The sequence below is a fragment of the Ambystoma mexicanum genome, chromosome 12, assembly GCF_040938575.1.
Source record: "Ambystoma mexicanum isolate Mex_15411 chromosome 12, UKY_AmexF1_1, whole genome shotgun sequence".
Taxonomy (NCBI): domain Eukaryota; kingdom Metazoa; phylum Chordata; class Amphibia; order Caudata; family Ambystomatidae; genus Ambystoma; species Ambystoma mexicanum.
In genome coordinates this window covers 820671319-820697087 of record NC_090936.1, presented here as the reverse complement: position 1 = coordinate 820697087, position 25769 = coordinate 820671319, and the positions used below count along the sequence as shown (strand labels likewise).

At 48.8% G+C, this 25769-nt stretch overlaps 1 protein-coding gene across 2 annotated transcripts in view; it reads left to right on the top strand.

Annotated features, from left to right (window-relative positions):
- The window catches only part of NTS (neurotensin), a 202443-nt gene that overhangs the window by 149579 nt on the left and 27095 nt on the right, over positions 1 to 25769 (top strand). For both annotated transcript variants that reach the window (XM_069629319.1, XM_069629320.1), the window contains 2 exons: positions 7172 to 7233; positions 13140 to 13364. In XM_069629319.1, coding sequence (XP_069485420.1) covers positions 7172 to 7233; positions 13140 to 13364 — 287 coding nt within the window. The remainder of the gene's footprint in view (positions 1 to 7171; positions 7234 to 13139; positions 13365 to 25769) is intronic.

Genomic DNA, 25769 nt, shown 5'->3' with positions numbered 1-25769 from the left:
AGACATGAGTGGGGGCATGGTGGAGGCTGCCCCTTCACTGCTGGGGGGTGTGGGTGATGGGAGACATGAGTGGGGGCCTGGTGGAGGATGCCCCTGGTGGCTGGGGGGTGGCGGTGGTGGTAGACATGGGTGGGGACCTGGTGGAGGCTGCCCCTGCACTGCTGGGGGTGGGGGTGATGGGAGACATGAGTGGGGGCCTGGTGGAGGCTGCCCCTGGTTGCTGGGGGTGGGGGTGGTGGTAGACATGGGTGGGGGCCTGGTGGAGGCTGCCCCTGGTGGCTGGGGTGTGAGGGTGATGGGAGACATGAGTGGGGGCCTGGTGGAGGCTGCCCCTGCACTGCTGGGGGGTGGGGGGTGATGGGAGACATGAGTGGGGGCCTGGTGGAGGCTGCCCCTGGTGGCTGGGGGGTGGGGGTGGTGGTAGACATGGGTGGGGACCTGGTGGAGGCTGCCCCTGCACTGCTGGGGGGGTGGGGGTGATGGGAGACATGAGTGGGGGCCTAGTGGAGGCTGCCCCTGGTTGCTGGGGTTGGGGTGGTGGTAGACATGGGTGGGGGCCTGGTGGAGGCTGCCCCTGGTGGCTGTGGGGTGGGGGTGGTGGTAGACATGGGTGGGGGCCTGGTGGAGGCTGCCCCTGGTGGCTGGGGGGTGGGGGTGGTGGTAGACATGGGTGGGGGCCTGGTGGAGGCTGCCCCTGGTGGCTGGGGGTGGGGGTGGTGGTAGACATGGGTGGGGGCCTGGTGGAGTTTGCCCCTGCACTGCTGGGGGGTGGGGTGATGGGAGACATGAGTGGGGGCCTGGTGGAGGCTGCCCCTGGTGGCTGGGGGGTGGAGGTGGTGGTAGACATGGGTGGGGGCCTGGTGGAGGCTGCCCCTGCACTGCTGGGGGGTGGGGGTGATGGGAGACATGAGTGGGGGCCTGGTGGAGACTGCCCCTGGTGGCTGGGGGGTGGGGGTGGTGGTAGACATGGGTGGGGGCCTGGTGGAGGCTACCCCTGGTGGCTGGGGCGTGGGGGTGATGGGAGACGTGAGTGGGGGCCTGGTGGAGGCTGCCCCTGCACTGCTGGGGGGTGGGGGTGATGGGAGACATGAGTGGGGGCCTGGTGGAGGCTGCCGCTGGTGGCTGGGGGGTGGGGGTGCATGGGGACATGTGTGGGAGCCTGGTGGAGGCTGCCCCTGCACTGCTGGGGGGTGGGGGTGATGGGAGACATGAGTGGGGGCCTGGTGGAGGCTGCCCCTGGTGGCTGGGGGGTGGGGGTGGTGGTAGACATGGGTGGGGGCCTGGTGGAGGCTGCCCGTGGTGGCTGGGGGGTCGGGGTTGTGGTAGACATGGGTGGGGGCCTGGTGGAGGCTGCCCCTGGTGGCTGGGGGGTGGGGGTGGTGGTAGACATGGGTGGGGGCCTGGTGGAGGCTGCCCCTGCACTGCTGGGGGGTGGGGGTGATGGGAGACATGAGTGGGGGCCTGGTGGAGGCTGCCCCTGGTGGCTGGGGGGTGGGGGTGCAGGGGGACATGTGTGGGAGCCTGGTGGAGGCTGCCCCTGCACTGCTGGGTGGTGGGGGTGATGGGAGACATGAGTTGGACATGAGTGGGGGCCTGGTGGAGGCTGCCCCTGCACTGCTGGGGGGTGGGGGTGCAGGGAGACATGAGTGGGGCCCTGCTGGAGGCTGCCCCTGCACTGCTGGGGGTGGGGGTGCAGGGAGACATGAGTGGGGGCCTGGTGGAGGCTGCCCCTGCACTGCTGGGGGTGGGAGTGCAGGGGGACATGGGTGGGAGCCTGGTGGAGGCTGCCCCTGCACTGCTGGGCGGTGGGGGTGGTGGTAGACATGGGTGGGGGCTGGTGGAGGCTGCCCCTGGTGGCTGGGGGGTGGGGGTGATGGGAGACATGAGTGGGGGCCTGGTGGAGGCTGCCCCTGCACTGCTGGGGGGTGGGGGTGATGGGAGACATGAGTGGGGGCCTGGTGGAGGCTGCCCCTGGTGGCTGGGGGGTGGGGGTGCATGGGGACATGTGTGGGAGCCTGGTGGAGGCTGCCCCTGCACTGCTGGGGGGTGGGGGTGGTGGGAGACATGAGTGGGGGCCTGGTGGAGGCTGCCCCTGGTGGCTGGGGGTGGGGGTGGTGGTAGACATGGGCGGGGGCCTGGTGGAGGCTGCCCCTGGTGGCTGGGGGGTCGGGGTGGTGTTAGACATGGGTGGGGGCCTGGTGGAGGCTGCCCCTGGTGGCTGGGGGGTGGGGTGGTGGTAGACATGGGTGAGGGCCTGGTGGAGGCTGCCCCTGCACTGCTGGGGGGTGGGGGTGATGGGAGACATGAGTGGGGGCCTGGCGGAGGCTTCCCCTCGTGGCTGGGTGGTGGGGGTGGTGGTAGACATGGGTGGGGACCTGGTGGAGGCTGCCCCTGGTGGCTGGGGGGTGGGGGTGGTGGTAGACATGGGTGGGGGCCTGGTGGAGGCTGCCCCTGGTGGCTGGGGGGTGAGGGTGGTGGTAGACATGGGTGGGGGCCTGGTGGAGGCTGACCCTGCACTGCTGGGGGGTGGGGGTGATGGGGGACATGAGTGGGGGCCTGGTGGAGGCTGCCCCTGGTGGCTGGGGGTTGGGGGTGCAGGGGGACATGTGTCGGAGCCTAGTGGAGACTGCCCCTGCACTGCTGGGGGGTGGGGGTGATGGGAGACATGAGTTGGACATGAGTGGGGGCCTGGTGGAGGCTGCCCCTGCACTGCTGGGGGGTGGGGGTGCAGGGAGACATGAGTGGGGCCCTGGTGGAGGCTGCCCCTGCACTGCTGGGGGGTGGGGGTGCAGGGAGACATGAGTGGGGGCCTGGTGGAGGCTGCCCCTGCACTGCTGGGGGGTGGGGGTGATGGGAGACATGAGTGGGGGCCTGGTGGAGGCTGCCCCTGCACTGCTGGGGGTGGGGTGCAGGGGACATGGGTGGGAGCCTGTTGGAGGCTGCCCCTGCACTGCTGGGGGGTGGGGGTGATGGGAGACATGAGTGGGGGCCTGGTGGAGGCTGCCTCTGCACTGCTGGGGGGTGGGGGTGATGGGAGACTTGTGTTGGTGATCAGTAGTGCAAGGTGACATGTGGGTTGGCTGGTGGGCATGGCCATGGTGGATGGGTTGCCTGTGGGACATGAGCAGTGGTGCAGGGTAGTACCCTGTGGTGTGGGCTGCCTGCAGGGGCCGTGGAGGGTGTAGAGGGAACACCTGGGAGGACCCACATGGCCAAATCACGTGTAACATTCCCCGGCACCACCAAAATACACGTACCCTGATGAAATTGCGTGTTAATCTTCCCGCGCACCTCGGAATACACGTACCCAGGCCAATCGCGTGTGGAACTTCCCGCGCACCCCGAAGTACACGTACCCAGGCCAATCGCGTGTGGAACTTCCTGCGCTCCTCGGAGTACACCTACCCACGCCAATCGCGTGTGGAACTTCCCACGCACCCCGTAGTACACGTACCCAGGCTAATCGCGTGCGGAACTTCCCGTGCACCCCGAAGTACACGTACCCAGGCCAATCGTGTGTAGAACTTCCCGCGCACCCAGGAACACACGTACACGCTATTTTTCACACAGCGGGTGTCCGTGTTTGTCGGTGCCCCTTTGCACCTCATTTGTCCTAGAGGGCCACTGTATGGCCCATTCATCATGGCTGTATATGGGTGCTTTTTGTTAGCGCACATTTTGGCGCACATTTTTTTCAGTCGCAGGGGAGCTACCGCCTGCTTTCTTGTGGCGTACTTGTTTGGCCCTGTGCGCGTCTTTGACCGTGCGCTGGTTTGCCCTATTCGATTCCATGAATACGGGTTGTAGGCGAGCGTGTGGGCGTTCTGCGCACTTGCCTCCTGTACTTCCCCCGTGACGCCCATATTTTCACGCGTTGTTCCCCATTCCGAGTGTTACGCCCCGTGTTCCGCCTACTTTTGTGATGTGCGCCGCGCTATGTGCGATTTCGCAGTGGCCGTGGCGCACGCTGTTGGATGACCTGTGTGCCGGCGTGCGCGGCGCACATTTTTAGCGCACATCCAATGTTTTTCTCGTGCACCGACTTCCATGAATCGATGTGCCCTGGTTTCCCTGCGATTTTCGCATTTGCACTGCGATTTTCGCACTTGCACTGCGATTCGCACGTTTTGGCACCTCTGCGCAGGAATTTTCGGTGCACATTATTTCCGTGAATCGACCCCTAAGCCTGTTCATATCATCTGTTGTATGAAGACTAGTTTGTTTCAAATATCTCATACATTAAAATGTTTTGGTTTAATGTTTCGGTTTAGGGCTATATTCTGTGCCAACTAGGATGGATGCATTGCAACAAGTGTTAATATTCAGCTGGTCTGTTTTGCATGGAAAATAGAGTGGTGATGTATTCTATGTTCTCAGCTAAATTAAGCTCACAACATTGGCCCTCATTACGATACTGACGCTAAACCATGGTGCTATTAGCACCATGGTTGGTGCCGGTATCGTAACAAGTCCGCCAATGTTCAATGGCGAATTACCACCCCATTCCAAGGTTGGTGGGGCGGTAATTCCCCATTGAACATTGGCCCTTCCCCATTCCCATTTTTGCCCCATAGGGCTCAATGGGACTGGGGAAGGCGCTAAGTACGGTACCGCAAATTGCGGTACCGTACTTAGCACCAAGGTCCCTTTGCGGGTCCCTACTTTAACGACTGGTCTAGACCAGCCGTTCAGGTCGCGTCCCGCAAAGGGACCTCGTAGTAAGGCGCTAATGGGTTAACGGCGCCACAGCCTTTTACAGCGCCGTTAACCCATTAGCGCCAGGGTCGTAATGAGGCCCATTGTGTGTTAATGTACAGTATTGTGTAGGAATGGCAATAAAAAAGTAGTTCTAGAATGGCCACTGGAGAGGCAGCAGTTAGAGAGAGCAGTTCCTGTCCACCGCACAGCTGACCATTGGATTATACTACAGATGTTACTATTGCTGCTATGTCTGGCAAAAATAAGATTGTGGCACCTGAGAATACTACCTCCAAGCGGCCTAAACATGTTACAGATGTCACTGGCGAGGAAACACATAACAGGTCAGATATCTTTACACTCCTGAAGCATGTGGCCAATAATGTGGTGGATGTCAAGGCTGCCTGAGAAAGTGACCACTTTGGAAAGACATGTGACAGAGCTGGAGGGAAGAGCCTCTGGTTTGGAGGGGGAAGCTTCTGGCAGCTATAGAGCTTATCAGGAACTGAGGAATGCCGGGAAATGTTATAAGGCTCCCACAAATATTAATAAATAGCTCCTGACTGGCTGATTCTATGCACTTTTCCTATCTTGGTGTTAACCGACAACTTACTTGGAAGACCAATGTCAATATTCAGAGGTCCAAGATTAACCAAGTTATCAGAGGCCCGATCAGTTTTCCCAAAAATATGAAGCAACACACAGTCGTGCATATGTTGGAAATTGTATTAGTCTTAGGGGTATGGTATTAGCAGCTGGGGCCTATGGAAGTGAATTATGGACATGTGTGAATCTAGAGATCTTACAGAGGGTGGACAACCTCTTATTTGCATGTCTTCTTGGTGCCCCCCTCCATCACCCCATCTACATTTGCATTTGGGGACAAGTCTAGAGTTTTTAACTGATTTTTTGTCCTTGTGGATCAGTGGTCTGGGTGATCGTTTTGAAATCCCTCAAAATATTGCAAGTATCCCTATTCAGTTTCTCAAGTTTCTCAAAAAAAGATTTTGGTTGGTCTGGTCATTGAGGAGGACGAAAACTTGTGTAAGACTTTTGTCAGGCTGTATCTCCTGCTATGCCATGTAGGGAGGACAGCTGGTTGTCTTGCCATGGTCCATAATACATAACATCGGTCTCTTTTGACCAGGTTTCGGCTAAATGCCTTCCATCCTAAAGCCATAACAACACTGGAACGTGGAAACACTGCTGCACTTCACAATATTCTGTACTGTTTATAATCATTTCCGGAAACACTGCTTTTTGTACTTTCCCACAGAATCTCAGCTTAGGCAGTGGAGACCAGCCTTTTCGTTATTTTTATTTTTGTCCCTCTCCAATCTTGGGATTACCTTTGACTTTGCCAGATATTTGAAATGTGCCTGGCACCGCAAAACTAAGTTAATGTCTGTGTAGTTTTTTAAATTCTTTTATTTAGTGTGCAACATATGCTTTGCTATTTGTTCCTTTTTAATTTTCATTATGGGGATGTATTGTTTAATTTACTGTATACCCTTATACTATTGTGTGTGAGCTTTAGCATTTTCTTTGTATTTTAATGAACTGATATTATTTGTGCAGTTTACATGGGATGTACGTAGTCCAAAATAAACGTTTTGATTAATTAAGAAATGGTGTGCATTTTCCTATTGGTAACACAGGAGAAGGGGGACTGTGGATGACTGAAAAAGTAACACTGAAAAGGAACACTTTACAAATTCTAGACCCATGAAAGTCAGTGGATATTTAGCGCCATTCCCCCCTTGTTTGGGAGAGTCCCCAGTGGAACATGTGACATGGGACCGAGACATTTAGCCATACTACATCATATCTCCCATTGAGGTAGAGAAGAGACGAATAGCAAACGCTAGATTTTCTGAAAAAATTGGCAATCTGCAGCAAATTTCAGAACTGGCCCAAGATTCATTCTCCCCTAAAGAAGATTTTTTTAATACCGGCACAAGACAATTTTGTTCTCCTGAGGAATGTCCTACATTACTGTACATCAAGGACAGAAACTTGTACAAGTCGGGTTGTTTGTATTACACCAAAAGGAAATAGGCCATTAGTAACGTGGCATAGGAATCACAGTGTGATATGTACACACAGTTGTTGATCCTTATCCTTAAGAAATGATTGTAATATTATTCACTTATGGTGTGTCTATTTGTGTGGTTTTTATATAATGTATATGTTTTATGTACTATGATCATTTTTATGATGAAATATTTTTGAACCTTAATAAAAGATGTGATAATTAAATCCACTTTTGATTTGGGAAGAGTGTTGAGTGACACCCATTTAAGTACCGGACTCTCTTTTTGTAGATAAAGTGCATTTTCCTATTCCAGAACATCTCTTCAAGTCCATATTATCATGTATTTTGTCCCCAATCCACATGCCACCGAGGCAGCTTCGAGTTTAGCCCAGCTGTGGCACATATTATTAACACAGGCTTTCTATCACTGTATTGCAGATTCAGAAGAAGACGTGAAAGCATTAGAAACAGATTTATTGACCAACATGTATACTTCAAAGGTATGTATTCACTGTTTTTGAAAATGTCAAGTATTATTTTAAATATTTCACGTAACTGGAGATCGGCCCTCACCATAACAATGCATCACCTGTTTTCTCAAATGTCCAATTCCTCATATTTCCTTTCATGCACAGCCAAGTGCTATGTCGGCTGCAGTCGGTCGACAATTATCTCCCCACCAAATGACCAATAGTTAAGAATGTGGTTATTATTTAGTTATTTTTGTAGAGGTTATGCTTTCAGAAAATGCTCACGTTGCTGACACTTCACAGTGTTCCGGCGCCCGTGAATGGGCAATTACCGGGGCATTCCGGCCCTGCTGGACCCGGTAATTGCCCTTTGTGGGCACCGGAAAAAAGATGCTCCCATAGGGCTGAATGGGAATGGGGAGGCCGGATGCACCTGCACCGTCTATAAAGGTGCTCGTGCATTCGACATGCTGTGCTCGCGGGTGCCTTTCTGCCCGCCAGGTCCGACCAGGCGGGCAAAAAGGCACCCGCCAGCACAACTCGTTGTTTGCCGGTTCGGGAACTATAGTACTGGCATGCTTTCCGGTACCCTAGTTCCCGGACCGGCAAACTTATAATGAGGTCCATTGTTTAACTTTTTCGAAGATTCTTTTGCAAAAGAAGAATCTCCTGCTACAACAATATCCTTTTAAAATGATGTTTTCACTGAATGGTCCAGATTTTTATTAGGCAATCTTAAACAGAAGAATTTGCTGTGCTTGAGGAAGAATAATCATTTCGTTTTCAGAGCTCAAGAAATCTATTATCTCATGTCATGGAGTGCTGGTTTGTTTTTAAAGAGACTAGATTGAGGATGTTTTTATTTTTTTATTAAATCATTCTCTACATTTTTTCATGAAAAATGATTAAATGTTGAAGTGGAGAACCACGCAGGAACACATATTTTTTGCAGCGCTTAAAACTTAAAGGACAAATTGTGTGGTGTTTTAACTCACTCAGTGGCAAATGAAAAGAGAAGTTAATTCACACACTTATAAAATGACATGGTAACTTTCATTCTCCTTAAAGATAAGGACGAATGTGTAGGCCTGTAAAGAATGTATTCTTAGGAAATCTAAACACAGAATCTCAGCAACATTATTATAAATGAAATTCAGCCAGAGGTGTTGGATATTTCCTGACACTTCTCTTTCTGCCACAGTTTATTCCGCGGTGTTTAGCTAGGCATCTACAGACCTTATACTGTGATTTCTGTTCTAGATCGGTATTTAGTCTAGGTGCAAAAAAAAATAAAAATCAGAGACAATAATAGCCACCACACGCTTTCACAGTTATGCACTTAGGCACCTTTGTATTCATTCATCAGAGCGAACATGTATACAATCAAACTATCTCTTAATTACTTTGGTGGTGAGCATAGAAACATTGATGGGAAACATTTGCATTGAATACATGAGAAACAGGAAAAACAGTGTGTGCCCTTTGCATGCGTTATTTACTTTGCATTGGTTCAGCACAGAACTTCCAACATAAGTGACTTCCAGCTAACCTGAGACATCCTAGTTGACACAAAATGGCTATGAAAATAATATGCTATGAATAATTTATCTATCAGTCACTTCCCTAATCTTACTTAAAATTGGATTACTAGCAAGATTATGATTATTAGAGTGTGATATTGTGGTATTGTAATTATGATCCCTTATGCGTAAAATAAGCCCCCAGCTGCTAAATTTAGAATCACGCTACTTCATCGGTCACTCAGTACTTTAGCGACAGAGGAAGATGTGCCTTCTGTATCAGTTTGACTCTGGGTCAAATTACAGTACCCTGCAGAAAGGGGTCCTAACTGATTAATTGAAAGATTAATTGATTAGTGCCCTATTCATAGTCACGCAGGCACTTTGCTTTTTCGGCTCACACTTAACTCGTCAGGCCTTTATTTTCCTGCCAACTATGATCGTCCTGTCTGCCAGCACTGCCCCAGGCTGGACACGGTCTTACAACGACTGCCCTCTGCATCGAACCCAGTCTCCAGATATACAGCTATGCAGCATTGCTCCTCCTTCCTCCAATCCTAGAAGAAGCTCTCCTCTTTCCACAGCCAACTTGCAGACCCACTTGAACACCCATTGAAAGACCAGCAGGACCAGGAAGCCAGGAAGCCAGAAGCCACGAAGAGCCCCTCCTCTGCCTTTCATTCCCTTTTAAACCATTCAGTGGGCACTGCCTCTTATTCTGTATGGCTCCTATATTCCCTTTACCATCCTCTTTTGTGGTGTCAGCTGCCATCTGTCATATCATGTGCCGCAATTTACAAGCACTTTCCAGTACCTTCCTGCCTCCTTCTTGTGCAACTTTCCTGGCCAGGCTTATGACCTTCGGACACCATTTGGAACTCACCACCTCATAATATAGTTGCATCACCTTCCTCTCGCTTCCTGTTCCACACAATGCGCATTTTAGTCTCAAGGCCCTATGTCTATTAGCATCAGCACGCACTGCCTTTCGAGCATCGCTGTTCAACTTTCCATTGCATTATTTTCCTGAAACTGGCAGTGAACAGCAAGAATGTTTTTTTTCCTGCTGCCTTGTTAGTACAGACAGGGTCTGTGGCCTACAAACATAGCCTACACATCCACCCCTATACTAGCTGCTAGCACCCAAAGTCACCCCCTTTATTGTCCCTAATGCTAAATGTTTGTACCCATGTTAATAATCCATGTACCGCACATCACTACCCACAGCATATGCTATACATATTCTTTAGCTCATAGCCCTTCCTACAGAGGTGACAACGGAGACATTGATGCAACATTGCAACTTTTGCAGTGTAAGACAATAACCATATTAACCTAAGTGTGATGCCACCAACTCAGGTTGGCATTCAGAGTACTTCTGTGCAAAGCTCCAGGCCAGCAACTGGGATGTGCTTAAAAAATACATAAAAGTGTGTTCTGCGGAATGGAGTTTCGTTGAATGAAACTGCAGAGGGCTTTCCTTGAGGGCTAGTTAATGCACGTTTTGGGTCATCACGCCTGCATAAAACCTTCTCAGACTTCTGGGGGCACCCCTGGAAGTGGCCAGACCAACCATGCTCACTGTAACACTCTTCCCCATTAGAGATCTTAACTCAACAAGACATTTTTAATTTGTCTACATATCTCACCAAAGTCACACAGACATGATCTTCCTACAATCTGTTCTCAGGAACTCAAGATTCCTTTTCCCAGTTGTCATTCAATGGCCAGCTCATCCACTAACTTTGAGAGATGAACACTGACAAGTGCATCACTCTAAATCTTTGCTACTTACTCCCGCAAACATGACACAAGCATGACTCTCTTCAAGTTGCCCTCCTGTCTCCTTAACTTCTCCTGCTCATTCTCCCAAGAGTCACATGTTGGGACATGTCTTATACAAACACTTCAAGGCATTGGCATTGACTCGTGTGAATCCCACCTGCCTGAAACTCTGCTGCATCCTCCCACAAAAGTCACAAAAATATGTATTTTCCATAAGCTGTTCTCATGGATTCCTAGCTTTTTTTACTCCTCCTCTTAGGTATTATACAACGGCACATGGCCTGTCGAGTCATCACACAATGTGGGCACTACTGGTGTGTCACCTGTCTATCTGAATATTTGAGGCTCCTCCCACCGTCCACCAAAATCATGTGAGAATGATTGCCAACTAGCTGCCACCAGGCATTCCATACTCCTTCGGCGTACCCTACCACATGTCACTGAAGTTCCACTCCCTCAAAGGGGTTCCCTCTCTCTGAATATATGCAAGATGGGATGTGTGTGTTTGCCCACTCGAAAACAATGAATGAGTCACACAGTGGTGCGTAAGAAAAACCTACCACAAATCGAATTTCCTGTGTCCGCAGTCACTCATTGCTTCTACCCAACCTTCTTCCTACCAAACTAATCTAATTCCACTACAAATTGTTCCCCTGTCACTACAATTTGTAAGCCTGCGTCCTGCAATGACATCCTTTATCTCTGAAAGCTACATAGGATTGAAGAGGAGCTCCAACCATACGTCCTTCTTTAAGCCATTAAATGTAACTTCGGTCAAAGGTTTTAAAAAGTTCATCCAAAGTTCGACCTTGTCAAATTACATGATATTCAGGTTGTTTGAGGTTTGTTTTTTGGATGAAACCACTTTATCTACCAAATTTTTATTTTATTTTTCATTATTATGAGTTTCTCTTCACCAAGAATGCTGCTTCCCTAAATGCTCTGCCAAATATTTCAAATCTAAAACCAGTCTTTCAAGGATGGCCCTTCGCAAACATGTTTATGGAGTTTCTCTGTTCAGATTAGATGTATAGTAGGCAGTATGACATATTTGGATCCCAAGATGAAGATGGAACAGCATACTGACCCCAATATAATTTCATCCAGCTAGGCAGATGCTGGTGCTATTGGTTTGACATGTGTATGGAAAAGACAATATCCTTTGGTGGATTATGGTCGTACAACTGAGAGACAGTTTCCTACAAGTTGTAGCAATGACAAAGACCAAGTGTTGGTTTACATCTTGGTGTCCACATTTGCTAGCTTCTTAAGTTCTTGTGAGGCTGTTATAATTGTATTTGCCTTTCTGATTAATAGGTAATGATGGTGTGCATTATTGTTCAATGTAAAGAATATCACATCTAACTTGATTGATGATCATAACACTAAAAACAAAACAAGTTGCCTTCCCTGAAAGAGAATTGTGTTCTTTTCCTAATGATTGTTTTATGCAAGATTGTGTAGGATATCTTATTATGTAACTGGATAAATCATCCAAACATTTTCTTTTCTAATTTGCAATAAAGGGGGTGCATTCTCTGGGGCACAGATGTAAAGTCGGTGGTTCCTTTGTACCTTCAACCTTGATATGTTATGTGATACATATTTATTTAGCGGAAACATACTCCCAACAAGCTATACCATGGCGCTGGGAGACCGGGAACATAATACATCACAACACGTTAAGTTACATTTATTCTGCAAATCCTTATGCCTAGGGGCATGAAGTAGATGTAACTTCCCATGTGATCATCGCCCCAAGCCGTATGCTAGATGCCTGCTGCATGCAATGCTTGGGATGCACTTGCTGGAAAGGAGGAGTAGGAAAAGGTTTCTGTTGGAACTTGGGTTAAAACTCACATTGCAGATGGACCCTTTAAAAGGGGTTGTTTGTTTTGGCATGAGTATATAGTTGGGAAGATATCCCATCTCAAATGAATGTGACTACGGTCATCTAGTGTCTTGTATTGGTTGTCACAGTCTCTCTCAAATAGGTAGTTCACATTCCTGAGGTCTTTGAGGCATCTGGGTGTTTTGCCAGTCTCTTTATTCTTTTGGGGATTTTTGAGCCCGCTATTACCCTTTTCAGCTCTGTTCCTCCCGCATTGACCCTTTGGGAGTTCGCAGTTCGGGTGTTGCTCACACCTCTGCTTGATGGTCCCTGATCCATTCCAAAATCCTCATATACAATAATTCTTTCATGCATGGTTCTGCCCACATGGGCTTTGCGAGTATGCCTTTTTCTTTAAAATTGGAGAAGTCCTGTGCGACTTGAATGTCTGGCAAGAGTTGAAAATCTAGAAGGCGTTTTAGTGCTGACATTTGGTGTCCATCTCATCAGCATTCGTCTGCCAAAGGTAGACACAGAAAAACAGGCAGCGAAGGAGGTCATACTCCATCACTGTAAAAAAATATGATTGTATGTTTTTTAATTCTCATATCGATTCCATTTTACATTTATTTCAATTTGTCAAATTACAGGATAAACCCATCAACAAATGTATATGATATGTACCTCGATCAGTTTCTCATAGTAGTATGCATGTGTCGAAACACGTATGGCTTGAAGTGTTGATGAGAACGCTCCTAAATGTATCTATGCTGACGCTGATGTTATCTTTTTTCATTTAGGTGAATAAAGCAAGACTCCCCTACTGGAAAAGCACCCTACTAAACATTTGCAGTCTCATAAATAACAGAAACAGTCAAGCAGAGGACACATCAGGGGAAACAGATGAGGAGTTATTGATGAGAAAACAATTTCCAAATTCTGTCGATGGCTTTAACTTGGAAGCAATGCTAACAATATTTCAGCTACAGAAAATATGCCATAGCAGAGGACTGCAGTACTGGGAGGTAAACAAAAATGTGTATAACTGATTGTGTGCATCTTAACACATTTAAATATATCACTCTGAAGTCAGTGGCTGAAAAATACCCCAGTCGGATAATAACTCACTGCTGTGGCCGCTATGCAACCTTGCAAGTGACATGCCTAGCTGGTCAGGTCAGGCTTCTATCCTGTAAGAGTTGTTAAAATTGTATAGTGTTGGGAAAATATTATTGTTATTTAGAGCATTTTGAAGTCCATGTTGTGTCATTAATCACTTATAAAAACTACTATGTGAATAACATAATATAACGTCACAGATTTGCTGATGTGATTAAATGGTTACTTACACTCCATCTAGAAAAGGAGCCATGTAAAACATTATATATGTGGAATCTTGATCACTAGTGTAATGCTTCACCATTCCCCTCTACTAGCCCAACCCTCATGCACAGTCATAGAAAAGCTGTCTCACCACCAACCTCAGAGGTGCCATAGCCTTTCATTCACCTACATGGTACTCATTTAGTGGGTGCAATTCAAGATGATATCCACGTTTGCAGTGATCTTCTGGCCCGTCTGGGTGACAAGGACTGTCACCCTGGTTTAAATCCAGACAGGTTGACCCCATCCATGACATTTGTGATTGTGACATGTTCCCCATTTTTCTTTTGGCAGGAGACCAAAAAACCTATAATTTTAGTGGACTCTCTTGTCATCCTGACATCTATATATATAAAACACTTAGGTATTTTTCCGTACTCAGCTGATGCAATTTATCAGGGTTAGGTTTCCCTCTATTGCACCTCTGTGTGCCCTTCCAATTCAACAACAGCTATCCTTTTAACAAACAGAATGAGCATGGTTCTCTGCAGGCACCTTCACCTTCCATTATCTCAAACATTCAGAATAATTACAAGTTACTTATTTCCACCCCCACTTCTCTTCACATGAGGCACAGCAGTTCCAGTGCCAATGAACAGGTAATTACCGGCTCAACGTTTCAGTCTCGAAAGAGCAATACACTGTAGGACAAATGCCTCCTCACAAGCTTAATCCGAAAGAGGTTCTGTTGTCATGCTAATACACAATCTTATGTCATCACAAGGACTCTGCAGTGGAACAAGGATGACAAATACACGTCTACAAAGACATATAATAGAGACTTGTGTAATTGATGGAACTTATATATTGTTTTTATACCGCGCATACCTCTGATTCCATCTGATACAAATATGCCTTTCAAATTCAAAAGAAGAGTTACCTATACATTTAGCCTTTTCAATTACCATAAATATGTCACAGAGACCTAAGCCTCCTTCCTGGAAGCAATTGGTGGTGAGCATTAATAAGTCACAGGGATCTACAGTCCCTTACTGGAAGCGATCAGTGGTAATGCTGATATTTAAAAAGAGGCACAGAAGTGACCCTATGAATTAACAACTGAATTTAACCTTTAAGATATGCTTGTACAGCGTATGTTTTGCTGTGAATTACACGTTTTGTAGAACACCCTTGGGGAAGACTGCCATCATAACTGGGAAGTTATCTAGTGTAGCATGAATTTCCTCTTTTGTACACATCATATCACATGCAAGTAGGGAAATTACTGTACTCATTGAAAATATCCTTGAGGGAAATCATAATAAAAATACACTTTTTTTCTTCTCAAATGTCACATTTTGATATTACCTAATAACTTTTAAAAAGCACACTGCACAGAATCCCCTTCTAAAATACTAATGTGATTGTGCCAAAGTAAAAACAATTTTACCTAAATTCTGTTTGAGAACTGTGATTATGCAATAGTTTTTATCTATCTAACTACAGCACAACTTGTGATGCATGATCTAGTGCACATTTTGGGTAGTGCAAGGTCTTGCGAACTATCAAATTGTTCAGAGATTAGTCCACAAAACATCAAGGCTACCCGGGGCAAACCATTACAGTCCTGTGGGAGTGGACAGGCGTCTGTAACATGATGCACTACTTTCGGGAACCTGGTAGACCTCTGAGGCCATTTGGTGATACTGATCATGGTTTTCTGTTTACATAACTCTTGCACTGGAAAAAGATAACACATGTAAAAGTCTTGTGGTGTGGTGAGTGGAGATAAGCTTTGCGGAGCATTGGAGGAGAATGCGTTGGGGTGTGGGCTTGGCTTGTTTGTACTGCCCAAAATGACCCATGAACGGAACATTTGAATCATTGACTGCATGTTATTTTTATGAGATGTACCAAGGTTTCACCATAGCATTATACAAAATCATTTGTAGTGCAGATTTGTACTTTATTGAGTGCACTCCACACTGACTGCATAAGCTTCACAGGTAAGTAGCATATACCTTTCCTCTTTACTAAACGCCATCCCGGATCACTTGAACTTTTTGATGTTCAAGAGCCTTTGTTTTGAAGTTGTTTAATGCTACGTTAGTGTTAGGCATAGGGAATGTATTTTTTCACCAAAGTTTAAATTTGGGTTATGTGTAAACAGAGCCTGCACTTCGGACCTAGCCTGTTTACATCATTTTCTATTTTTCTATCTTCACTTCTTTTCTTTGCAGTACTGTTTCTTTTTTCCTCTTTCTTTCTTCTTCCATTTGTATCACTTTCTCTCCTGTCTTTCTTTCTTTCTTTCTTTCTTTCTTTCTTTCTTTCTTTCTTTCTTTCTTTCTTTCTTTCTTTCTGGGCAAGGGGGTAAATCCACAATGTGGTCACTACCTTTGACCAAGTTGTTGTGTGACTGGAGGACTGGACGATTCTAACATCTAAAATGGACTTCACCTCACCAAAAGTAAGTCTATGCAAATAAGAACACAGACATCAAAACATAAATCAGTATGTTGCCAGGTTTGTACCCCTCCATTTTACCTCACTAAAATGAAATTGTATAAGCCAAAATATTTACATACGTTCTTTGACAGTCTTGGGTCGTGTTTGGATTCCTAAATTATGAAATGACAGTGCAAGGCAATACCACTCTGTGGGATAATAATGTCTTCTGTTATTTCAGAGCACTCAGACCTATAGTTGTTTAGTCACTCTCTATATATAAAAGGGACATTTGTGAATATGTGTGTGTGTCTGTTGGAAACGTCCAGCATACTCCCAACATGCGACGAACATGAAACTTGGCATGTGGGTAGGTTCCATGGTGTAGACAATGTAAAACATATAAAATATAACTTTGTCTTTTTTTAAATTGTTTTTGTTTTTATTGGAGTTTGTTACAAAAAGATTACAGCTTTTACGTCAGAAGTTAACAAACAAAAGAGCGAGTATTGCTGTTGAACAGAAAAAACAGTTAAGATTTAGTTTCACATTTCAACAAAGTTCTTGTATTCTGTTCCATCCATATTTAACTCCCCTTTAGAATGTCAATGAACATTGACAGCTCTTCTTCCATCTATCTTCCTCTCCCTCCCTCCCTGCACCCACCCCACAAGACTTTATTGACTGCTGCCGAGGGTGTGTTGTCTAGCGTTTGACCTAGCGTCTAAATCATGCTCCCAGTTTATTCCAGTCTTGAAATATGTCGGTGGACCAACAGAGGTGAGCATTGTACAAGCTGTAAATGGTGGATGTTGTTACTCAGTGTGACAGTTCGGCTTTTATTAAAAGTGGTATGAAGTATTATCTGATTACTTGTCTGACGTTAGGCTACCTGTCATGAAGAAGAATGCAAAGATGGATCAACTTTTCATTCCTAGGCAGCTTTCATATAGGCATGAAGTATTCCGGGGCGCAAGTTTAGGAAATGTATTGGAAGGAGAATAAAGGTTTGTGCAGTTTTTAGCAATACGAATGGCAGAGAGAGGTGGTAAGTGACTAACGGGGTAATTCATAGATTTAAGCGCAGCGGCCGCGCACGCGAGCAGTGCAGAGAGGGAGCGTGCGCCACTGTGCGCCAACCGTGTGCGCTAAACAGCATTCTGGCGCACTGCGTATTCATGGAATTTCAAAGCCATTTTGAGCGCTGGCGCAGAGAACATCCCGCAGCAGCAGTTACGCCCCCAAGAACACCCCTTGCGCAAGGAAAAGGCATTGAAATCCCCACTATAGCACAAAGGGCCGCGCTAACCCTGCACCAGTTTACAGGGCCTGTAGAGTGTATTTCGGGGGTGTGTGGGAAGTATCAGACGCGATAGACATTGTGCGAGTGGGGTACATGTATTTTGGGGGTGCGCGGGAAGTTTTACACGCGATAGGGCTTGTGCAAGCGGGGTATGTGTATTTTTTGGGGGTGTGCAGGAGGTTTTACACGCAATAGGCCTTGTGAGAGTGGGGTACGTATATTCTGGGGTGCGCGGGAAGTTTTACACATGATAGGGCTTGTGCGAGCGGGGTACGTTTATTACGGGGGTGCGCGGAAAGTATCACACACGATAAGCCTTGTGCGAGCGGGGTACGTGTATTTTGGGGGGGTGCAGGAAGTTTTACACGTGATAGGGCTTGTGCGAGTGGGGTACGTGTATTTCGGGGGTGAGCGGGAAGTATCACACACGATAGGCCTTGTGCGAGCGGGGTACATGTATTTTGGGGGTGCGCTGGAAGTTTTACACGCGATAGGGCTTGTGCGAGTGGGGTACGTGTATTTCGGGGGTGCGCAGGAAGTATCACATGCGATAGGCCTTGTGCGAGTGTGGTACATGTATTTTGGGGATGCGCAAGAAGTAGCACACGCGATAGGCCTTGTGCGAGCGGGGTACGTGTATTCTGGGGGAGCGCGGGGAGTTTCACATGCGTTTTCGTTAGCGCAAGAGGGGTACGAGTATTCTGAGGGTGCGCTGGAAATTTTACATGCGATTGGGCTTGTGCGAGTGGGGTACGTGTATTTCGGGGGTGCGTGGGAAGTATCACACGCGATAGGCCTTGTGCGAGTGGGGTACGTGTATTTTGGGGATGCGCAGGAAGTATCACACTCGATAGGCCTAGTGCGAGCAGGGTATGTTTATTTTGGGGGTACGCGGGAAGTTTTATACGCGATAGGGCTTGTGCGAGAGGGGTACGTGTATTTTGGGGGTTCGTGGGAAGTTTTACACACGATAGGGCTTGAGCGAGCGGGGTATGTGTATTCTGGGGGTGCGCGGGGAGTTTCACACACGTTTTCGCTAGCGCGAGAGGCCCCGAATCATGTCCCCATGTTCCCCCACCCACCCAGCAGTGACAGGTACCTGCCAGCAGGCCCCGACTCATGTCCCCCCCAACACGTCATCACGATCCACAATCATGGCCCTTATGGCCACCCAAATCCCACCCCATGCCACCCCAGTCCAAACACACAACCAAGTATTACATCCACCCCACATTGAAATCCCCATCACATGATACATCCCAAATGGCAAGTATGCACATCAATACATGTCCGTCACACACACACAATGGGTGCAAGTGAATGAGAAAACCCACATCGTGACATGCATGAAACCAATGAGAGAATACCACACATTGAAGTATGAAATAAAAATGTATTAAACACAAAAGCAAGGGAATGAAATGAAATCACACAATAATGGAAATAATAAACAAAATGCTGCATTTCCAAAATAATAGAAAAAAAAATGTGTGAAAGCAGATTCCAAATAAATCCGAATGAACATGGGTCCAAAGTGTCTGTCCCTCAAACCAAATCCAAAGGTAAAAAATAAGACTAATCCATTGATCCATGGTAAAATAAAAAAATAATTAAGTGAAATCCAGTCTTCAACTATATTCAAAGTACAAATTCAGGGTCCATGAGCCCAACTATTCAAAAGAAACCTACAACAAACCCTACCTAATAAACAACTATGTACAAAAGATGGGACATTGTCCAAGTGCCCCAAATGAAAGAAAAACAGAAAGGAAACCTAACACTAATTAACTATATAAAATGGCAGCGAGCAAGTCCTACGGCTCACTTGTTGATTTCCCAGGCCAGGGCATCATCGAACTCCCGTTCTACGTCCTGGAGGCAGGCCTGTGAGGTTTCTCAGGGATAAAGCCATGTCCACCTCCAACTCCCTGCGAATTGCCTCGAGGCACTCAGCCCGCCTCAGCGCCCTCCGCATGGAGTTCTCTGCCCTGACCATAGTGAGCCGTGCCTCTTCAGCCCGCCGCCGCTCCGCATCTATTTGCTGGCCCAACCGCTGCCACACGGAAGACACTCCCAATCCAGGGTCGTCCTGCCCTCCGGCCGATGCCTGCTCCTCTGATGTTGATGGACCCGAGCCATCATCACTCCCACCTTGAGCCTGCTGCTGCTGTGCATGTGCCTGCCTTTTGATGCCTGCACGTCCTCCTCCTGCTGGACCTCAGACTCTCAACTGTGGCAGGGATGTGTCCTCCACCAGCCTGGCCGCTGGGTCAGAGGCAGCTCCACAGGGTACCCAGGTGATACTTGGGCCGGAAGATGGCACGGAGGACGACTGGCGCATAGGGGGTTCAGTTGAGGAGGGGATCAGTACAAAGTCCAGCACACGGAGGAATCCAGCACTGGTGACCCATCCTAGTAGGTCGACATGGTCAAAGAGGCATCCCAGATACCGTGCAGAGTCTTCATGAAAACCCTGCAGGTCATCTCGGATGCCCTGTTGACGCAACGCCATCCCAGCCAGGACAGGCACAACATGGTCCCGGATTGCCACGTCCGCAGCGAGAGGAAGGCCAGTTGTTGTGCACTCATCCCCTCCCTGAAAATGGGTCTGGATGAAGGCATCCCTGCTGGTGCGGGATGATGCAGTCACAGGATTGGGGACAGGATTATACACAGGCACCTCTGCGGCGGCCTGTGCAGCCTCCTGTCCCTTCCCCTGGACTGCATCACTAGCACCAGTGGAATCCCACCCTCCAGACCCAGTGTGTCCCTTCCACGGCCTCCTCCTCAACCAAACCCCCCACCAACCTGGATGACTCTGTGCCATCTTCTTCCATCGGACCCTGTGGGGTCTCAGCTGCCCCTTCTGCTGCCGAGGAGTCCACCTCCGACCTCCGCCTCTTGGACCTACCCTCCGCAGCTGCGGCCATGGACGCGGCACCAGACTCCTCACTCCCTGACGAGATGACAACGTGGGAGGGGAGCCGGGCCTTGTGTCTCCAGCTGGCGGTGCGATCCCTGCCGCTTTGCTCCACAGCACCGTCTCCGTCATCTTCACCAGTTGACACTGCAGACAGGGAGAGATAGAACACAGGTATCAGGGCACTGTATAATGGTCTGATAGACACATGACGGTTGCAAATGAGTGGCAGTGTCAAACTTCACACATGGCATCACACTCCCTAACACACATATCATTTCAACTCAAACACATGAGCAAATCAACAGGAATGTTGCACCAGGCAGCACCATCCATACACAAACAACAGCATGAGCAGCCGAAGGTTAGCCTGACGTCACATGCAACACGGGGAGTGCAGAACACATGCACACACGCCACCAGACATACATGCATCTGTACATCTCCACCACCTGTCTGTCATGTCCCAGCCTTGGAAGGTATGGCATCGATGGACTTTTTCTTATTGCAAGGCATGAGCACTGTTAGAAGCGCCAGGTGCGGTCCAGACTTCCTCCAAGATGGCCGCCGCCTTACGGCATTTCAATAACAACGACTTGACACTTCCACCCAGTGTGTTGTATCGCTCCTAGTACCGGCTGGCATTCGGAGTTCTCCGTTCGCCGCTCTCCTTCTAGCAAGTATTTTTCGCCTTCTTTCCCCGCGGCTCCTCGCCACTGCCTTCCTCCCAAGCCTTCCCTGCGTTCCCTCCTTCTCTCTGGGTCGCCGAAGTGCTTTTGCTCTGCTTCAGTTATTCCGCTACCCTCTCCACGGCGCACCTCCGGATGCGCTGTGGCTTCAGTCTATACTGTGCTCCAGCATGCACTAAAGGCCATTCTGGCCAGTCTTTCTACCTTTCATTCCATACTCCTCTCTTCACTCCTTACACTCCTTATACTTACCAGACTTCTGCTCACGGCGGATACTTACCGGACTTCTGCTCACGGCGGATTCTCACTGGATTACTCTTACTTACAAGGTAGCCATCACAACACCTCCGCCCGCCTCCAAGAAATCCACCTAGTCCAGGGCGGGGTTTGCCTCTGCACAGTCAGCGCCTTCCAGGGTTTTTTGGAGCCGAAGAAGCTTTTTCGCTGAATCTGAGGCAGGCTCTCTGGGGATCCCTTTGGGCTAGGAAATTCCCCTTCTGCCAAGGTGTCCTCCAGCGGAGCTTGACCTTACCTACACGACAAGAAGATAAAGACAAAGAAGAAGAAGATTAAAAATGCAACATCCCGAAGAAGAGAGATCTCATCGACACAGAGCACTTCGTCTGAAACATCAGGTGAGGAGGTGTCACGGGAGAGTTCCATAGTCCATTGCAGCCACGACACTGTTGCAGTGATATCATCGCCATCCATGTCACATCTGCCAATCAGCCTCCTACATGTCAGTGTCACATGCATCCATGGTGTATCACAGTGGCACACTTGTCAAATGCACACACATGCACATGTACATAGTGCAGATACATGCAGGTGGAACCAGCATCCTTGTGTGAAGCCACATCCATGCCAAAGTACATACACAGAAATGTAAACATGTGTGCACCCACACATGCATTCGGCCATGCATACATTTCAACACATACACCATTGATGTGTCTCACACATGGCAGGACTCACTTGCGGCAGGCTCATGTCCCTGTACATACACATCCATACATGGGCCTACAAAGACATATGTGCAACCTCCACACTCCTGGCACACCTCAACATGCACAGCGTCCAATCAGTACGCATGTACACTTACCGCTCGACTCCAGACGGGTCTACCTCTCAAGGACATGGAGGTGTAGCGCTGGGTGTATATCTTCCAGGACCCTCATCTGGTTGTTGGTTAGGCGGACCGGCACCCCTCAGCATCTGCTACCTTCAAGAGGCACCGGGCCTTGTTGAGGGTCCTGTACCTGAAGTCCTCCCAGCGCTTCCGGACGTGTTGAATGTCACGGGCTGCCACCCCCTCCACGTTGATGGCAGCCACAATGTCCATCCAAATCCTCTTCCGTCCTTCATTGTTGGCGCGCAAACTTCCAAAGAGGGCATCATACTGCCCGAGGACTCGCTCCACCAGGATACCAACTTCATTGGCATTGAAGCTGGTAGCCCTCTGCCTCTCTGCTGTGGGGTTGCCACTGGTGCCAGATGGTGTTGTGTCCAACATGGCAACCCCCGAGGCAGGTATGGGTGGGCAACTGGGTCCTGGGGCTGGGCTGTGGAGTGATCGAATCCCAGTCGAGAGTCTTCTGTTCCAGCAGGGGTGGTCACAGCAACTGCACCCCTGCAGATGGCTGACGTGCAGGCACCAAACAGCAGGACACGTGGCCAGCAGGCAGGTAGCAGCAGATGGCAGTTGGGCGCGTGCTTGGGGCTGTGGGGGGCAGGAAAATGGCCTTCTGGGCAGGAGCGTGGTCTTCTGTATGTTGGTGCGTGGCCAGTTTGATACAGAGTCATTTGGCACGTGAAAAAAATGCACGTCAGCGTGTAATTGGAGGAAAGGCCCTTAGCCCGTACACGCGTAAGTGACTTTGCACGTGTGGGTGGGCTGGGTTAAAAGGTATGCGTAGGACGCGATTTTCTTGTATGTGCTTTTTGTGGAGAGCGAGTGGGTGATTCTTGTACTTTTTGTCGGTTCACAACGGTTCCAGTTCGTACTCCTTGTATACTCAGACAGCGTTCAATTCTTCTTTTGGCGGGGGTGTTGGCAATGCGCACACGCAGGTCTTTTTCACATTCTTTTTCCAGGCAGACGGTGAGTCGCACACGTATTTTTCAACTGTGGTTGCCCCCGTGTGTCGCGTACCCATTCAGAGGTAATTGTACCCTGTGTGTACCACGCATACGCTTATTTTTGTGTTTCTGGGTGCCACAGCATAGTGCAGGTTCTTTATTCCAGGCACGTGGTCTACCAGGGGTCGCATGCACATTAAATTTTGTTTTCGGGTGCCTGAGCGTTGCGTGACCCGTCATCTTCCCCCAGGGGTCACAGACAGCCTTACTAGAACACTAGGGTACGTATTCCATCTAGTACCCTACCCCTTTCACCCCAATTGCCCAGGACAATTTTTTACTGCACCTCCCATTCACACAACAACATCAGTGCCATGGTTGGGAGGCAACCAAGCAGTAAGTGAGGCAAAGGTGGCCAACCTCAAAGAGGTGGGCGCAGTAGGGGACGTGGCCAGGATGTGCAGGGTGGTCCAAGAGGCCAGTGTATGGAGGACCAATCAGGGACACCTATGTGCCCCCCCCCAATGGGTCGGGGAGATGTAGCTGACACCATCCCAGCTCAGGCCTTGTTAACCCGGCCCATATTGTCAACCAAACCGGCACAGGATGACTCCCAGGCTGACTTCCGTGTCACCAAGTCAAAGTCACGTGTGGCGGTGAAAGTTGCTGTCACCAGGCCACATGGATCTGGGGCAGCAATGTCATCCGCTGCCCAAAGTAGCCAGGGTGAGGAGGCTGCAGGGGCAGCTGCAGCTCAATCCACCCCAGCTCAGAGTCTCCCAGCTGGGACAGTGTTCGTCCAAGTCCATCACACCGAGGTTTATCCTGCCAACATCACCCAACAGCCAATGCCTGCAGTGAGACCTTTGGTCATCGTGCCTTTGGCTACTTCCAGTGCCCAGTCCACCTGCGCTTCAGCCCCTACCAACCAGATTGGCGTAAGCCACTCAGGGTCTGCATCACCTTCCAAGAGGAAGAAGGGTGCTCATGCGGTATAGGCTGAGACCTCACACACGGCTACCCACTCCTGCACTTCAAGGAAGCCTAGTTTCAATGATGCAGAACTAGACGCACTTGTGGGCTACGTGTCGGCCCATGGCCGCGAAATGCTGGTGACTGCAGGGAGCAAGACTATGACTGCTCAATGTAGGGCCCACATAGCAGTGCATCGTGGACCAGATTAGTTCCCTTGGATTTGTGAGGCACACAGCTGATGATTGCTCTAAGCGGTGGAATGACCTGAAATGCAGAGCAAAGAACAAGCTGCCTTCCAATCATGCCCCTACTCTGGTGACTGGAGGTGGGTCTCCACCAGAGGAGGAACAACTCACTTAACATGAGTCTATCACTGGAGCCTTCATCACAGAGGATCAGATCCAAGGAGTGGGAGACCTACCAGATCTTGAAGCAATGTCCGGTGAGTGCTCATGCATGTGTGTGCAATCCATGTGTACGTTGCTTGGGTGATGTGTTCTGATTCAGTGCCAGGTGAGGCTGTGTAGTCATGACTGCTATGGGTCACCCATGTGGTCCCTCCAAACCATTCCCCAGCCTTGGGTTTGGGTTTCACAGTATCCCTTTTGACCGCAGTTGACAATTTGCATCTGATTACTGTACTTGCCCTTCAACTGTCATCTTGCCACAATATTGTTCATACTGTTTTCATGTTCATTCTGCCTGATTGGTGAAATCCTGAGCATTTTACCACACATTTTTGTGCCGTACTGCCCCAAATGTAACATACTTCAGTCATAGATTACACCCCACAATGGCCCACATTTCTTACCTTATTATGGGAATGATTTCACCAATCATGCTGATTCAGTAATGTGCACTTACACATGGCCTGCACAGAATCATTTTGGGGCACTGTTTGAATGTTGAACATGACAATTGTCTTCTGTCATGTCGAAATGACCAACAATTGATGTATCCATGTGCCTGCCATCACTGCATCAGTGAACACTGGCTTTGCTGCAGCGTGGCACATGCATGTTTTGTCACACTATTTTGCATGTTTTGTTTCATGATGTCCATCTCACATGGATGGGTGACAGTACTGATTTACTACCATCTGGGCATCCTTGTCAAATCTGCCATGGCTATGCTACCTACGTGCCATCTGTGTGCTGGCATGTGTCATGTATGTGGATTGTCCCTGCCACTCACAGGCTAATGTGTGATGCCAGTGCTATCCAGCATGCAGCACATGTGTTGGTTTTCCATCTTGAAGTCCTCAGTGTCTGCTTTTTTCCTCCCCTTCCAACTCATTGACAGTGCATGCATGCCAGAGTTATTGTCATGTGTGACATGTGTCATTTATGTACTGGATGTCTGCCTCGTCAGGCCTATGTGTGTGGGCTATGGCACTCATGCCTGTTTTCATTACTTTTCGTTTATGTTTTTGCAGGTGATGAGGCACTTGATGCTGTTGAGGAAGGATGGCGCAGAGCAAGGAGTACTCGCAGCCTCAACTGGGCAACAGTGGAGGATGTGGGGTGGTGGTTGGTGAAAACCAATTACTCCTACAGACCATGCAGTCCATGGGTGTCTCTGGGTACACCTCCGGAGACCTCTATGAATCAGGTGCTGAATCAGACATTGAGACATATGTCCCGTCACAGGTGAGTGTTTCTGGCAGGGATGCTGTTCTGTCCAACCCACCTGC